This window comes from Mustela nivalis (genome assembly GCF_964662115.1).
Source record: "Mustela nivalis genome assembly, chromosome: 4".
Taxonomy (NCBI): Eukaryota; Metazoa; Chordata; class Mammalia; order Carnivora; family Mustelidae; genus Mustela; species Mustela nivalis.
The window spans coordinates 2,890,099-2,904,283 of NC_139023.1; the positions used below are offsets into that span (position 1 = coordinate 2,890,099).

The 14,185-nt window shown below is 55.4% G+C and overlaps 1 protein-coding gene across 2 annotated transcripts; it reads right to left on the reverse strand.

Annotated features, from left to right (window-relative positions):
• Positions 1 to 3,204: 3,204 nt before the first annotated feature.
• On the reverse strand, positions 3,205 to 12,231 carry PRDM8 (PR/SET domain 8). 2 transcript variants are annotated; one of them, XM_082728019.1, is made up of 6 exons: positions 11,791 to 12,231; positions 10,930 to 11,176; positions 9,753 to 9,889; positions 7,211 to 7,431; positions 5,977 to 6,208; positions 3,205 to 5,571 (listed from the first exon to the last, which is right to left on the reverse strand). In XM_082728019.1, the coding sequence occupies exons 2-6, from the start codon at positions 10,956 to 10,958 to the stop codon at positions 3,956 to 3,958; spliced, it is 2,235 nt and encodes a 744-aa protein (XP_082584145.1). In that variant the 5' UTR covers positions 10,959 to 11,176; positions 11,791 to 12,231; the 3' UTR covers positions 3,205 to 3,955. The 2 variants fall into 2 exon arrangements, with proteins under 2 accessions (XP_082584145.1, XP_082584146.1); XM_082728020.1 differs by lacking the exon at positions 11,791 to 12,231 and adding an exon at positions 11,495 to 11,646.
• Positions 12,232 to 14,185: the final 1,954 nt, after the last annotated feature.

Consider the following 14,185-nt stretch of genomic DNA (forward strand, 5'->3'; position numbering starts at 1 on the left):
CTGGCTCCGCGGTGCGCTCGGTGGTGCGCGGTGCGGGGCCCCAGGGCACGTCGCGGGCTGCGCGCACCGTCCGGGCTGGCGGAGGGGAGTCGCGCGGCCCGTGTGGTGGAGACCGGAGACGGGAAGCCCCGGGCTCCGGGCCGGACCGCTCTGCGGCTCAGGCCCCGGGATCGGGAGCGACTGGGGCGCGCTTCCCGGCCGGGGTTGGGTGCGCCTGGTCCGGGTGTCCGACGTGTCCCGCTCGCGGTCGCGCTCGCGCTCGCTGGCCGGCGCCTGCGGGGGAAGGGGCTGGAGGAGAAACCCGACCGGGGACAGGAAGCGGGCGCAGCTCCGCCGCTCCCGCATCCCTGGAGGAAGGAGCCCCGGAACCCGCCCCGAACACCTGCTCCCCCCGCCCCGCCCCCACCCAGCCCCGCCCCCTGCGGCGCGCGTGGCCGCTGACCCGGGCCTGCCACCGGCCGCCCGCGGCCGCCACTGGGAAACGCGGCACCTCGGGCGCCGAGGACAGCGCTGAGGACAGGACCAGGGACCTTGGGGACTTTCCCCCGCGGCTCAGGTTTCGGCCTCCCCTCGCCGGCGCCCGCGAACAGGTGCAACGTGTGTCCTCTGGGGCCCTCCAGGCGCGAAGCCTGTGCGCGAAAGCTCGGAACCCTCTGAAGCCAAACCGGGACGCGCAGCCCCTCCCCCGCCGCGCCCCGCCCCGCCCCCACCCTTAGCCCGCCCCCGCGGACCGAAGCCGGGAGCGGAGGGGGTTCGGGACCTGCTCCGAGAGCGCGCGGAGACGGAAGGCGCGGGGCGCGCGGCCAATCCCGGGAACCGGCCCCGACTGGGACGCAGCAAGGGCTAGGGCAGCGCCCCGGTTGGTTCTACCTTTCCCCGGCCTTGAGGACCCGCTTCGGGGCTGTGAGCTCAGGCCACCTGTCCTCGACCCGCCTGACCCACGCAGGCGCCGCCGGCACAGCCTGTGACCCCGTCGCCCCTGCGGCTGTGCGGGCGTCTACGCCGCGGCCCCGGCCAGCGACCGCAGCCGTGTGGACCGGGGCGGTGACGAGAAAGTCTCATCCGAGAAAGTTCCGACGCGCAGAGAGTTAAGATACACCCGAAAGCTCGAAAACGCAGCATGAAGATAAAACGCTTGTCAGTTTGCTTTGGCTGAAGGCAAAAGGAGCTGTGGGCGCCCTGCCCTCCTCCTTCCTGCCAAGACGTCCCGTGCGCAGGCCGGTCGCCCCGGGGCCCAGCCCTGAGCGTCGGCCTGCGGCGCGCACACCGGCTCTCCGGGCCGTGCTCTGCCCGGACGCCGCGCGCTTCCGATTGTGCGGTTCCGTTAACGGCCTGACCGCAGCAGGCACGAGCGAACTCACGCAGCCTGCGAACCGCGAGATTCCAGACTTCACAAAAAGGCGCATCTGCGTACCTTTTGTCTAGACCTAAGTTCATCTCCGGATCCCAACAGGGAACAAAGCCCCCTAGTCAAGAGGAGATTCTGGACAACTGGGACAGAACGTGGGGGCATTGAAGTCTGGGGCATTTTTGTCGGTTTTGGAGACTTTGGTCCCCAAGCGACCTGTGCTGTTGGTTGGTTGGCTGGTTTTGAAGATATTTTTGCTCCAGAAATCCACTAGTGTCTCAGATCTGGACAATTCAGTTAGCCTCTCAAGCTTCCTGATTTAAGGATCTCTTGGGGCCCATATTTCATTTGCCCCCAAATATCTTTCTTACTTCTTGCCATCAAATTTGCTTCATGACCAATCTTGGTCTTTTCTCTACAAATCTCCTTTTAGATATCACTGGGACCTGATTAGCCCATTACAAAAAACAATCCCCAGGGCGGGAAGTAGTTTACAGATAGCAGAACCTGTCACACTTCCTGTGTAGATGAGAAAACCAGAATGCAGCGAAATCAAAGGACAGCAGTGATGACGCAGCCATATTAGTCATAAAGAGCAGTTAAAACTGAAATTTTGGACTGTTCTCATTCTACTTTGCTGAGGATTAGGGTTTTATATCATCCACTTGTTGCCTAGGAAAACAGAGCAGGCCTCAGAGACATGTAGCACAGAAAGGTCCTTAGATGGTAAAGGAGTCAACCAGCTTTTTGACGCAATGGTGGTCACACTGTGGATACGTCTCTTTACCCTACCCTTGGTCTTTACTTGCTCCTTGCCTGAAATATAACTTGTTCTGTAGTCACCTCAAGACAATGAAGGCTTTCAAATCCTTTTGGAGGGGAAGCCATTGAATGTCTCCAGTGAGACAGTGTGGACGTTTCCCATTACAGACTTTCTCACAGCTGTCCTCCTTCTGACATAGTGGAGGACAAAATGGGAAAGAATAGCTCCAGTGATAGACAATCAAGGTAGTGTCTGTTCGTAGAGCATTTCTAGAATGACTCTAGATGCGGGCTCCCCTAAGACCTAAAGGACCATCATTTTTATGGTTTTGCACCTAATGGTGCCAAACAGTTTAACTGGGAATTGTCAGCAGATGAAGAGTACAGAGAGACTTTTCATAAGAGGAAGAACAGGAAGAGGAGGGGAAATTATCCGGTTCCTCTGTATCATCATGCTCTAGGACCAGGCTTTTTCCAGAGGCTGTGCAGCTGCTTGAGCCTTTAGAAAGAAGGCTGGGCCCAGCAATGCATAGACTGTCGTGGTCATTTCACCTTGGTTTCTAAAGAAACTCCTCACTGGGTCTCTTAATGGGTCATGACAGGATGCTGAAGGGTTCTAGAGCACAGGACAGAATGCTGAAAGGTTCTAGAGCACAGGATACTCCCGCCTGTAGGCATCATTTGTAGAATGAAAATGGGCTTTTCATCCAGTCTCTCTGATCAAGGCCTAAAGTGGTCTCTGGCCAATTGTGAAGATGCTAGTTATCCTGCTGCTGAAAAGAATGCTCATCCCCTGACAGGTTAGCTTGCTGGCAGACATCTTTGTCTAAATGATTTGCCCTTTGAGGAAGAAGCCCAACACCTTCCACCTAAGATTTTACAAACAGTATCGAACTTTGACTTCTCACTTTTAGGTTCCATATTGGCTCACAGTAAATTCAGGCAAGTGGGACTGGGTTTATTATCTCTCTCTTCCCGCTCTCTCTTCTTCTTTTCAGAGACTCAGTGAAAATAGATGGTAGCTACTCAAAAGTGTAGCCCTTAGCTACAAAAAAAAAAAAAAAAAAAAAAGTACTTAAAAACTTTCCACATAATTGCTTTGAAGAAAATAGTCATTTATTGTCAAAGCATCCAACATACCTGGATAATCTATAAAGTTTAATAAATCTTTCCAGGGATAAAAGAAACACATAACTATTCAGACTCCATTTCACTGGCACAAAATTACACTTTGTATTAAAAGCAAATACATATTTACATAATGATGACATTCTTCATTGAAGTCCATAATCATTTCATGATCCATGCACTTCCCCCTGGAAACTGAAATTGAATGGTGACCCCTTTTTCTTCATTTTATTTATTTTTGTAAGAACACAAACTGTCATCAAGAAATGCAGAAGGCATCTCACCCTCCTCCTTTACTTTATATCCAAAATAAATTTTGCCCTTACATATAATTATTACATCTAAACCGTAAGTGCTTAATAATTTAAGTAGAAACGTATGACAAATGCATCAATATGTTGCAATATATGACATTTTAAAAAATGTACCTTTGTTTTTGGAAAGTGAAAATGCGTGCATTCAAAAGAAAACCCCTCGAACAACCCACCCAATCAAAGATCCACCATCCTGTCGTGTGCGTGTGCGTGTGCGTGCGCGTGGAACGTCGGTGCAGGGAAACATGGAAGGGAAAGGTTGGGGCGGCCCGTGGACGCTTGAGCGTGTGCGCCGGGTCTCTGGGTGCAGCGTTCCAGGTCACCAGGAGGTGGTGGGTGTCCTCGCGTGTTTTTCCCCAGGCGGCTCGGCGGCGCGCGCGCGGAGAGCCGGGGTCCTCTCGGGTCAGTTGTGCGAGGTCATGTGCCTGGAGAGGTGGTGGCGCTCCCTGAAGGACTCGTTGCAGATGGGGCACTTGAGCTTCTCCTCGCGCCGCCGCTTCACCAGGGGCTCCATCGCGTACTCCTTCTTGTGGTGCGAGCGCATGTGGTACACCAGGTCGGAGGTCATGCGGAAGGACGCGTTGCACTTGGCGCACCAGTTCTGCGCGGGCAGACACAGCGACGTGAAGGACGGCGGCAGCAGCGTGAGCGCCGACGGCAGCTGCAGCTGCAGGGGCCCCGCGGCCGCCGCCGCCGCCGCCGCCGCCGCGGCCGCCGAGCTCTTGGGCCAGAAGGCGGTGGCGTAGAGGAAGGGGTTCTGCTTGGGCAGGCCGCCCCCGCCGCCCCCGCCGCCGCCGCCGCCGCCGCCCGCCAGCGCCCCGCAGCCGCCGTTCAGGTCCGCGGCGCCCTGGAGCTTCACGGCCAGCGGGTCGGCCGCGGCGGGGTAGAGCCTGGCGGGGCCCACGCCGTCGCCGGGGTGGCACGGCTCGAGCGCGCCCAGCTTCTGGCCCAGCACGAGCGGCGACAGCTGCGCGAAGGAGCGCGCGGGCTGCGAGAAGGCGCTCTTGCGCTCGTCCGGCCCGGGCCCCTGGCCGCCGCCGCCGCCCCCCGCCGCCCCAGCGCCCGCGCCCGCGCCGCCCGCGCCGCCCGCGCCGCCCAGCTGCGGCACCGACGTGAAGGCGCTGCCCCGCGCCGGGCTGCCGCCCTCCAGCCGGCTGGGCAGGGCGCCCCCGGGCCGCGGGGCCAGCAGCTTGTCGGCGCCCGCCGGAGAGGCGGCCACGGGCGTGGAGGGGCCGCCGCCGCCCCCGCCGCCCCCCGCGTCCTGGTCGTCGGCGGCCGCGCCGCCCCCGTCGGCCGCGTCGTCCTGCAGACCCGCCGCGCGCGCCGCCTTCTTCACCTCCACGAAGGCGCTGCGCTTCGCCTCGCCCGTCTCGGGGCTGGGCGGCGCGAACAGGCGGCCGCTGTCCTCCAGGCCGAAGTAGCTGCCCGCGGCGCGGTACTGCTGCGGCGTGCACACCAGGTCCTCCTTGGAGGCGGGCGGCGGCCGCTCGGCGAAGCGCCCCCGCGCCCCCGCCAGCCCCGCGCCGCCGCCGCCGCCCTCCGCCGCCTCGTCCGGGAATTTCCGCTTGCCCTTGCCGCCGCCCGGGCCGCTGCCGTCGGGGCTCAGCTCCGCCTCCTGCTGGCCGCCGCCGAGGCCCCGGCCCGGGGAGCAGGTGTGGCCGCCGCCCGAGTTCTCGAGCTCCCGGGCCAGGTTGTGGAAGTCCGTGGAGGGCTTGGCGCCGCCGCCGGCCGCGGGCTGCCCGCTGCCCTCGGGGGAGGGGGCCGGGTAGTGGTGCACCGGGCCCGCCTTGCCGAACTTGGGGCCGGCGCCCAGGGGCGCCTCCTGCGGCGCCTGTGGCTGGTCCTTGCCGCCGCCGCCGCCCCCGCGATCCTTGGCGCCCGCGCCGCCGCCGTGCTCGTCCTGCGGGCTGGCGTCCGCGCTGTGCAGTCTCTTGGGGCAGCGGAAGCGCAGATGCGCCACGTAGGGGAACTCGAACTGGAAACGCTGGCTGCACTCCAGGCATGTGTACGGGGACGACCCTGCTCAGCGAGAGAACAGCGCACACGCGCGCACACGCACACACACGCGCACACACACGCGCACACACGCGCGCACATGCACACCACGGGGTTACTAAGCATCGTCTCCGCACCGGCTCGCCCTCACCCCCTTCACAGATCACCTCCATCTCTCGGGACCTGAGCGCCCCGAGAAGAGTGCCCTGTCCGAGCTGCTCTACCTTTCCCTCCAAACCCCGGGCAATGCAGTAACCGAGCCAAGGGTCCCAGGTTTATTCAGTCCCAGCTTCGTGCCGCGCTAGGCCTCCGGGTTTCCCCGCAGAAGCCCTAAGGGAGGACGGGCGCCAGGGCGCCGAGCGAGCCCCGCCTCTCCCTGCGTCTCCCCCACTCGTGAAGGGCCCCGCCGCAGGTCGCGAGCCAACCTACCATTCATTTTGCTGTGGGGTCTAGAGGGGCAGAGCAAGAGTAACTCAGTCAGTTCTTTCCCATACCAAACTAGTAACTCCTCGTCTTTGGCAATCCTGCGGAGAGAACGGTAGAACAGCTGTCCGTTTTTTATGTAGGCCTCGAGGTTCTGCTCTTCTTTATCTCGGGCTGATTGGACAAGTCGCAGCCACATGAGACCTTCTGAAGAACCATTTGCCGCTGAGGTGTCTACCTACAGACCAGAAAACAGAAAGAACACGAGAAGGTAGAGGTAGGGGGCGGGGGAAGGGAGACCCTCCTGAGAGAATGAAGCCAGAGAAGCCTGGACCATTTCCTTTTTGTTATCCTTTTCCAAAGAATTGTCTGAGATCAAGCTTAACCATGACCCCAGTTGGCACCCATCTTTGTGTCTGCAAACAGCAGGCCAGATAACTGTCCTTTGAAACGCTGTACCAATCATATAAAGCAGTGTTTTTCATATATTGGTTGAATATCAAATGAGGACATTTCTCTTTACAATTCAAATTAATATTAACCTCCTGAGAGTTCAGTTCTAAATTATCCCACATTACAAAAGTGTGAAGAGTTCTGTTTGCTTTGGAAGTTAAAAAGCAAGCTTAGATCTTAGACATTATTCCGTGGTATTCATTCATCTTCCTAATTTTGCCTTAAACAATTAATAGTTCTTCTTTGTAAAGAAAGAATAGAAAGTGGGAAGACTTCTATCTTGAAAGCCAAACATATGAGTTCAATGATGTTTTATTGTCAAGCCATTAACATTTTCATTAAATACAAATTCTGGAACCAGGCTAGCTTCCTAGAAAGAGTAACATTTAGAGGAAAAGAAGGCCTCCTGGGTTGGAACACAAATGCACCCAGTACTTACTCTAAAAGTACTTACAGAAAGTACTTAGTTTGCAAATAGCTTCCACCCTAGTTGAAATCTTCCAGAGTTAAGGAAGTGGAGCTCACCGCCAGGAAAGCCTCGAACTGAGGCAGTGATTTAGCTATACCTGGCGTTCCAAATCATATTTTACCATTTATTCCAGAAATCGGCTGACAATGATTTGAGTTTAATATTCTTTCTCTCTTTTTTGCTGTGTAAAATAGGATGTCTCACATTCCTTTACTGTCTACATTCATAACCTATCTCAGCTTGTCATTAGAATGATCCTTGGTCCATTTTCAACATAGGTTTACCTTCATACCCTACGCAGCACTGGCCAAGACTTACCCGGAAGATATAGGGGACTGTTCTCTTGTCCGTGCACTTGAGAGCTATGAACGCTATGCTGTCATACAGGGAAGTATGGCTCAGGATGCAGGGACCAAATATAGCATTCTCGGGGATGTCGCAGGTGGTGTAAACACTGGTAAAAATATCTGTCAGACATTGCTGGACAGCCTTGGCATCTCCATCCCAGATGCCTCGCTGGATGCCTGAATCCTCCATCACTGGTGACAGATACACAGGACAAGGAAACTTACATTACTCCTTATTCACTCCTTTTACCTCTGTGAATCCAGGCAGAACATTTCAACTACAGTTATATTTTTCTTGAGTTTACCTGATTTTTCGCATAGCCTTGATTTCAAAAATAAAGCCAGTGGCAGATTAAATCTGGCATATTTTGAAAATGCCAACTGAGGAGTACTCCTCCTCCCCCAGCCCTGCCACTTTCTTTAAAGAATTGGAATCATGGGATCTCAGGGGGGACCGCTTTTGAGAAGGAAAACAAGTCTGGAAAAGACAGATCGGCTTTTTGCATGATCTTGGGGGAGGATGGGCCAGGATTGGGGAGATAAGGGTGGGGAGAACAATAGGATTTTTGTTTTGTTTTGTTTTGTTTTTTTACGAGCCTACAGACTGTCCCCGACTGAAAGAAACTTCCAACCCTTGGGAGAAAGCTCCTCTCCCCCCTTCTAATGTATTGAACTGGGTGCCCGGAATGATTTTTTTCTTTCTTCCAAAGAGGGGAGCAGCCTTAGCGAGCAGGCAGAGACAGCGGAGGGGAGCAGCCTTAGCGAGCAGGCAGAGACAGCGGAGCATGGCGAATGGATTTCCAGGAGAGTGTCAGGGCCACTGAGTCTGTGTCAGCTAACCTTCCTCTGCAGCCTACAAGAGGGGACGTCTGTCTGTTCATTACCATAATCCAACACTGTCCCTCCGAGGCTTTAATTAAAAGCAGCAAGCAGAGGTAATTATTTTTTTCTCGACATGCTTATTTATGGATGAGAGTGAATCCCAGGTACCTTGTTATACAAGGGGGTGGATTGAGTTGCATGTGCCTCATGGAGCGAGCAGGTACCCGGCAGGCCTGAAATGTCCCCTGATTGAAATACTGCATGTGTAGTGACTGGCGAATTCTCACTTCCCCAGATAGGACCCGGTTTGGGCAAGAGGGGCAGCCCCACTGGGGTAGATCTCTGTGGGCTCTCTGCCCGTGCAATCCACAGCAATTTACAAAGTTTAATACCCTGATGGAGGGCTCTATTAAGCTGTCATAAAGAGACATTTTCCTTCCTATGCCACTGGCCACCCTTACAAAACTTGTCACTTAAAACAACACAAAGCAGGTGTTTAAAATTTAAACTGGCTTTGAACTAACTGCATTGTTAACCCTGACTGATTAAAAGATTCCCCCAAGTTGGTTTTTCCCTAATAACGCCACGACAGGCAGTAATTCATGTATACTTTGTATAATTTAAGTCGCAGGAAAGAGTAGACCTAATTCTTTTCCCGAGAAGCTGTTCATTATGGAATAATATTAGTAATGTCCATTTTTATCATAATGTCTATTAACCAATTAATCTTGTAAATGTGATTACAAGGTAGAGGTTTTTTTTCTTTTTTTTTTCTTTTCAGTTAACAGAGCATGAAACTTTGGTCAGCCTCTTTTTCCATTCACTCTGCTACATCCCCAAAACGTCAAGTACTGGGCTGTTTCTGCCAGACAGAAATAAAAGAAAATATCCATAAAATAGAAACTTACTTTATTATATTAAGGCATCTTTCGCTGGGTATTTTTACCCCACACAAGGTAACCTTTCTGATCTCTAATTGCACATTTAAATACGTTAAAAAAAATGCAGCCCTTCAGAACCTCTCATCTCCTTTTCAGCGGAATCCTATTCTCTCCTTTTCAGTTTCCTCAATTCAGCGTTTTATGCCTCAATTTCTCTCTCCCCTTTAAAAGTCTCTTTCACACAGGCGGTTCATTGTGCGGGAGGTCGCCCGTCACTTCGGCGACAGCAGGGACGCAGTCATTAACATGCAGTTCTACCGAACAATACGCCGAAAGCCCCTCGCTCCGCCGCGCTCCGAGGGGTTCGCGTCGCCGCCGCCACGAGCCTCGAGCGGCCGCGATCCGCGCCGGGCGACAGCCGGGGCTCCCCGCCGGCGTGCGGTCGCCGCCGCCCCCGGCCCCTCCGAGCTCCGCGGCGGCTGCGGGCCCGGCTGCCTGGGCCCGGGATCCTCCCCAGAGCGCGCGGGGCTGGCCGGGAGCGCGTCGCTGTCGCTGTCGCTGTCGCTGCCGCCGGCCGCTCGCCCTCCCCCGGGCAGGCATTGTCTGGCGGCCGCGCGCGCCCCGCCGCCGGCTTCTCCCGCGAAGGGATCCCCGCCCGCTCCGCCCTTTGTATCGCCGCGTCGCCGGACGGTCCCTCCGCGAGGCCGTCGCCCTCTCTCCCGGCGGGCGCCGAGACGGACGAGGTTTTCCGTCTCCCAACCCGGCCCGCCTTCCCCCCCGCCCCCTCCCGCAGCGAAGCCCGAGACTCACCGGGGAGAAGGTCGGGAACGAACCGCCCCGAGCAGGCCACCTGGAACCCGGGGACGCAGTCGAGGGTCTCTTTTGCCCGCGGAATCAGTGCATTTCCAGGTCGAGAGGGGCTGGGGTTGCTGCCCCGCAGGCGGTGCCTACAGAGAGGAGAGGGCGAGAGCGGGAGAGAGACGGGGAGACGGGGAGACGGGGAGACGGAGAGACGGGGAGAGAGACGGGGAGACGGGGAGAGAGACGGGGAGACGGGGTGCGAGCGGCGGGCGGAGAGCGAGGGAGAGCGAGACGCGAGAGCGCGCGGAGAGTTGTACAGATGGACCCGATGCAGTGACTGACTGGCACGCAGACACACACTTTTTGTTTGCTGCACATAATCTGCCCAATGACGCGTGACAGCCCACGTCCCCTCCCTTTAACTCTTTGCTGGGCTGGGCGCTCCCTCCGGCGCCGCCTGCCTCGCCGCGGTCTCTCCGGCCTGCCGGTGCCCCGCAGGTCCTGAGCACCTTCCCCAAGTGGCTAAGCGTCTCGGAGCGCGGCCGGCCCGCCTCCTGCTGAAGCTGCGGCCCTCTGGGTCTGTGAGGAGGGAGCGATCAGTGCCGGGGTCGGCAAGGGGAGCCCCGAAAGGACGGGAGCGGCCCTTCCTCCGTTTCTCCAGGCACTTGAGGCGCCTCCGGCAGAGACCTGGCCACCCAGCGCGCCCCGGGCCGCGCGCTCTTCCCGAGTCTGAGTTCCGCGATGGGGGGGGGGGGGGGCGGGGAGCCCCCGGGGACTCCCTGGCCGTGGAGCCACCGCTGCTTTGCGCAGCGAGTTGCCCGAGGGTGATGCCCCGGCGCCGGCTCCCTCTCGGAGCGCGCCCCTCCCAGCCCTGCCGAGCGAGACGCAGGCAGGATGCGCTCCGGCGAGAACTCGCTTCGCTCTTCCCCGGGACCCACAGAAGGGGTGAGGTGGACGGAGCGAGGACGCCGCCAGCCCACCGCAGGGGGCTTGCTGGGGTCGTCCGGTCGGAGATGCGACTACCTGGGCCTGGGAAGGGGGCGGGAAGCTCCCCGGTTCCTGGACCCAAGACGTCCCTGCCCCTCCGCTCTTCCCCGGCGCGTTCTTCGCCTCCCCGCGGGGTCCCATGCTGGGGGCGGCCCGTTTTCTGAGGCCGCGGAGGGGGAGTGAAAGTAGAAATTATTACCAAGACGGGCTCCGGAGAGCGACGTACATCCAGCCGGTGGCGGAGGAGCGCAGGGGGCCGTCGCGGCCGCCTCGGGAGCCTCGTTCGCGCGCTGAGCCACTTAGAGGCGCCGACTTGCCCCTCCGGGGCCGCCGCGGAGCTAATGACCCGAGGACTCGGACCGCCTGGAAGTTGACTCCTTCGGCGGGGGCCGCGGCCCAGGGTCGCGGGGGGATGTCTGGGTTCTTTGCCGCCTCCAACTCAGCTCCTGCGGGAAGAAAGACCTTGGAGCGCACGGGCGGCTGCGCCCTCGCCCCGCCCGCCGCGCCGCGGCTCGGAGGAGGTCGGTCTGTCCGCTCCCGCAGGGCTCGGACCGCGCGGCCGGCGCGACTGGACCGAGCAGAACCCCCGCGAAGGCGGAGCCGGTCTCGTTTCCATCCGGTGTGGAAAGGAGGTAAGTGGTTTGGGGGTTGGCAAAGAGCAGCTTAAAGGAACGGGTGCGTGGAGTGTGGGCTTGACCCGCTCGCCACCGGGAGCCTTCCCTCCGGGACCCAGTGGGGCCGCGAGGAGCGCCCTCGCTCCGCACCCCGCAGTCCAGGGCGGCCGGGGAGGGGCTCTGCCGAGCAGAAATGAAGCCGGGGGAGTGATTTCCGCTCCGCGAGCTCTCTTCTTGGCCTGCCTCCCTCCTCTCTCTCCCCTCTTCCCGCGCTCCGTCCCCACCCGGCCGTGGTTAGCTCCCTTCCCCACCGAAGTTCCAACTTTTCTGATCAGACGGAGCTGCTGCCTCGGTTAAACCCGGACTCGGCAGAAGAAGGGTAGCAGACCCCTGTATGTTAGTGAGGAAGGGTGGGATTTCCTCTTCCTTTCCAGGTTAGCACTAACTTTTTCCAAGCTTCTTCCACTGCAGTTTTCTTTCATCTTCATCTATGATTTCTCTTATGCATGTGTGAACACTGTCAAGCAGTTTGGCAAAGGGCAACTCCACCAGAGCTCAATGCTGAGAACTCTCCCGTGCCTGTGTATAAGAGTCTTCCAGTGTCTAAGCCACGAATTGTCTTATGACTGGGTGTTTCATTCAGACCTCCCTACTTTCTCTCACACACGAGAAAGCATTCCCCCCATCCCTTGTTTAAAGGAAAGGGGGATAATTAGAAATGTCCTCCCAAAGAAGTGCCCAAACATCTGAAAAATAACAAGCAGGGATGAAGAATGGTGGTCACTCAAGTGGATTAAGAGAAGAAAAGGAAAAAAGAAAGGGCCGGAGAAGCACAGGTGTCAACAACAGCAAGTTAAGATGAAGAATTAGCCATAAGAGAGTTGTGGTCCTTCAAAAACTGCAGCCTAATAAAGCTAGGGTGTGTGTGTGTGTGTGTCTGTGTGTGTGTGTGTGTGTGTGTGTGTGTGTGTGTGCCATGCCCATGACCCTAATTCCATTAAACTGTTGAACACAGCAATCCTTAGTCTTCTTCTGTGTTAGAGAATAGAAAGTTTGCCTTTCCCAGAATAAGTCATCTGTCCATTGAAGCCACTTAAAACAATCCTCCTCCATACTGTAAATATAAAAGCACCCACTTCAGGGTGTGGGCATTTAGATAACCTTCAACGCTCAGTGGAACACATTTTCTCTTTCCCTTGGCCTTTCTTTTCTTAACTATACGGGGCATTTAGACTATATCTCCTTTGAGGTTCTGAGACCTAGATTCCAGTTTATATAAAATAAAGATTGCTTCTGATACTTAAGCTGGGGGTGGGGGGTTTGACCTTCCAAAATACAAGACAGAAAATAGCTCAAACATCAACGAGGGGAGACATGTATGGAGAACCTGACCATCAGCTATTTACTCTGTTTCTCTTTTCTGCCCTCTAATTAAGAGTTCCCCTACTGACTTCAGGCAAAAATTCCCAAATAAAAGAATTTCTAACATTCTGTGAATCCTACCGACTCTTCGTCTTATGGATTCAATGACTGCTATAACAAAAAACAAATATGGGTAAGACTAAGCCTGACATTCCTACTTTGAGGGTTTTCTAGTATTTTAAGTGAAGCACATTTTGCTTGGTAATATAAATGGTCTTAATTATTAATAGGTTGTAAAGAAAAATCAATAAACTACTTTTATTTCCCTAGAAATTTATGGGCTAAATTGGTGTATAAACTACTTTAAAATCACTCTGCATTATTACTTACTGGAATTCACTGATACTAAATGAAGGATTGTAGCATTTATTCAGTTTCAAGCAGTACTATAAAAACACATCTCAGTCAATAGTTTTATCTTATTCACATGGAACAATGGGTTTATAGTTGCAGCACTCTCCCCTGGGATTTTATTTCCAATTAAATGATTAGAGAGATAACAGTGAAGAGTGAGTATCTGTTCACCTTGTTCCCCTTAGCAGGGCTTCCTGCAGTTATGGTAAAAAAGACACATGTAGACAACTGCAGTATTGTTTTGGAAGAGAAGGCTGGAGAGAGGTTGATGAATGATTCCTGAGGTGGTGCCTTTTATGAACTAAGCGAGAGGGTGGAGAAAGGGTAAGAAAGGAAATCTGATTCTTAGTGAGTATTAGAATGGAAATGCCCTTTTTCCCCCCAGGGTACAGAAGTGGGGCCCCAAATGCTTCAGCTTCTGTGATAGGAGGCTGGTGTAGCCTCTAAGAAGAACTCACTTAGAAGAATTATTACCCTTTAAGAACGAAAACACATTGTTTTTCTTTCTCTCTTCCTTTCCAGGTCCTGGTTCATCCTCCTCTAATCCCACCTCCAGAGCAGTAAACCAGCAAAGCCTCAGTAGTCCAATTTTTAATAAAAGTAACAATTCATGGTGAAAGGGAGAATGCACTGAGGACAAGAGGAGGGCCAGTGAGATGGTGTGTGGAGACTTTTCTCTAAGCTTATTAATGTCGCTTAGGTAGGTCTCTGGACAGCGCTGTGAGGGTTGGAGGAGGTAAGAATGGACCTTCACAGAGAGGTATTGCATTGTCCAACCTCACCTTGGAGAATAAGAAACTTTCTAAGGGATGACCGAGAGACAAGAAGAGGCAGACTGCTGAGCTGGATAAAAGTGGACAGGGATGGGGGCACTTTGTTTTTTATAAGTGTACATGGAATTTCAGTTTAGGTCTATTCCTTGCCTAAGTATTACAGTTGGTTCAGCAGGTGATAAACGAGTGAATGTGTCCCAGGCTGGTCCTGGGATGCCGGACTCTCAAAGGATGGATAATTCTGTAGCCTGGGAGACGGGACTCCAGTCTCCTCAGTTCAGGGATCAATACT

Excerpts from the sequence above, each read along its gene's own strand:
- PRDM8 (XM_082728019.1), bottom strand. The coding sequence starts at position 10,958 with ATGTACGTCGCTCTCCGGAGCCCGTCTTG. Across the intron at positions 7,432-9,752 it reads CGTTCCCGACCTTCTCCCCG|TGATGGAGGATTCAGGCATC; the intron begins GTGAGTCTCGGG and ends ATCTGTCACCAG. Across the intron at positions 5,572-5,976 it reads ACCCCACAGCAAAATGAATG|GGTCGTCCCCGTACACATGC; the intron begins GTAGGTTGGCTC and ends CTCGCTGAGCAG.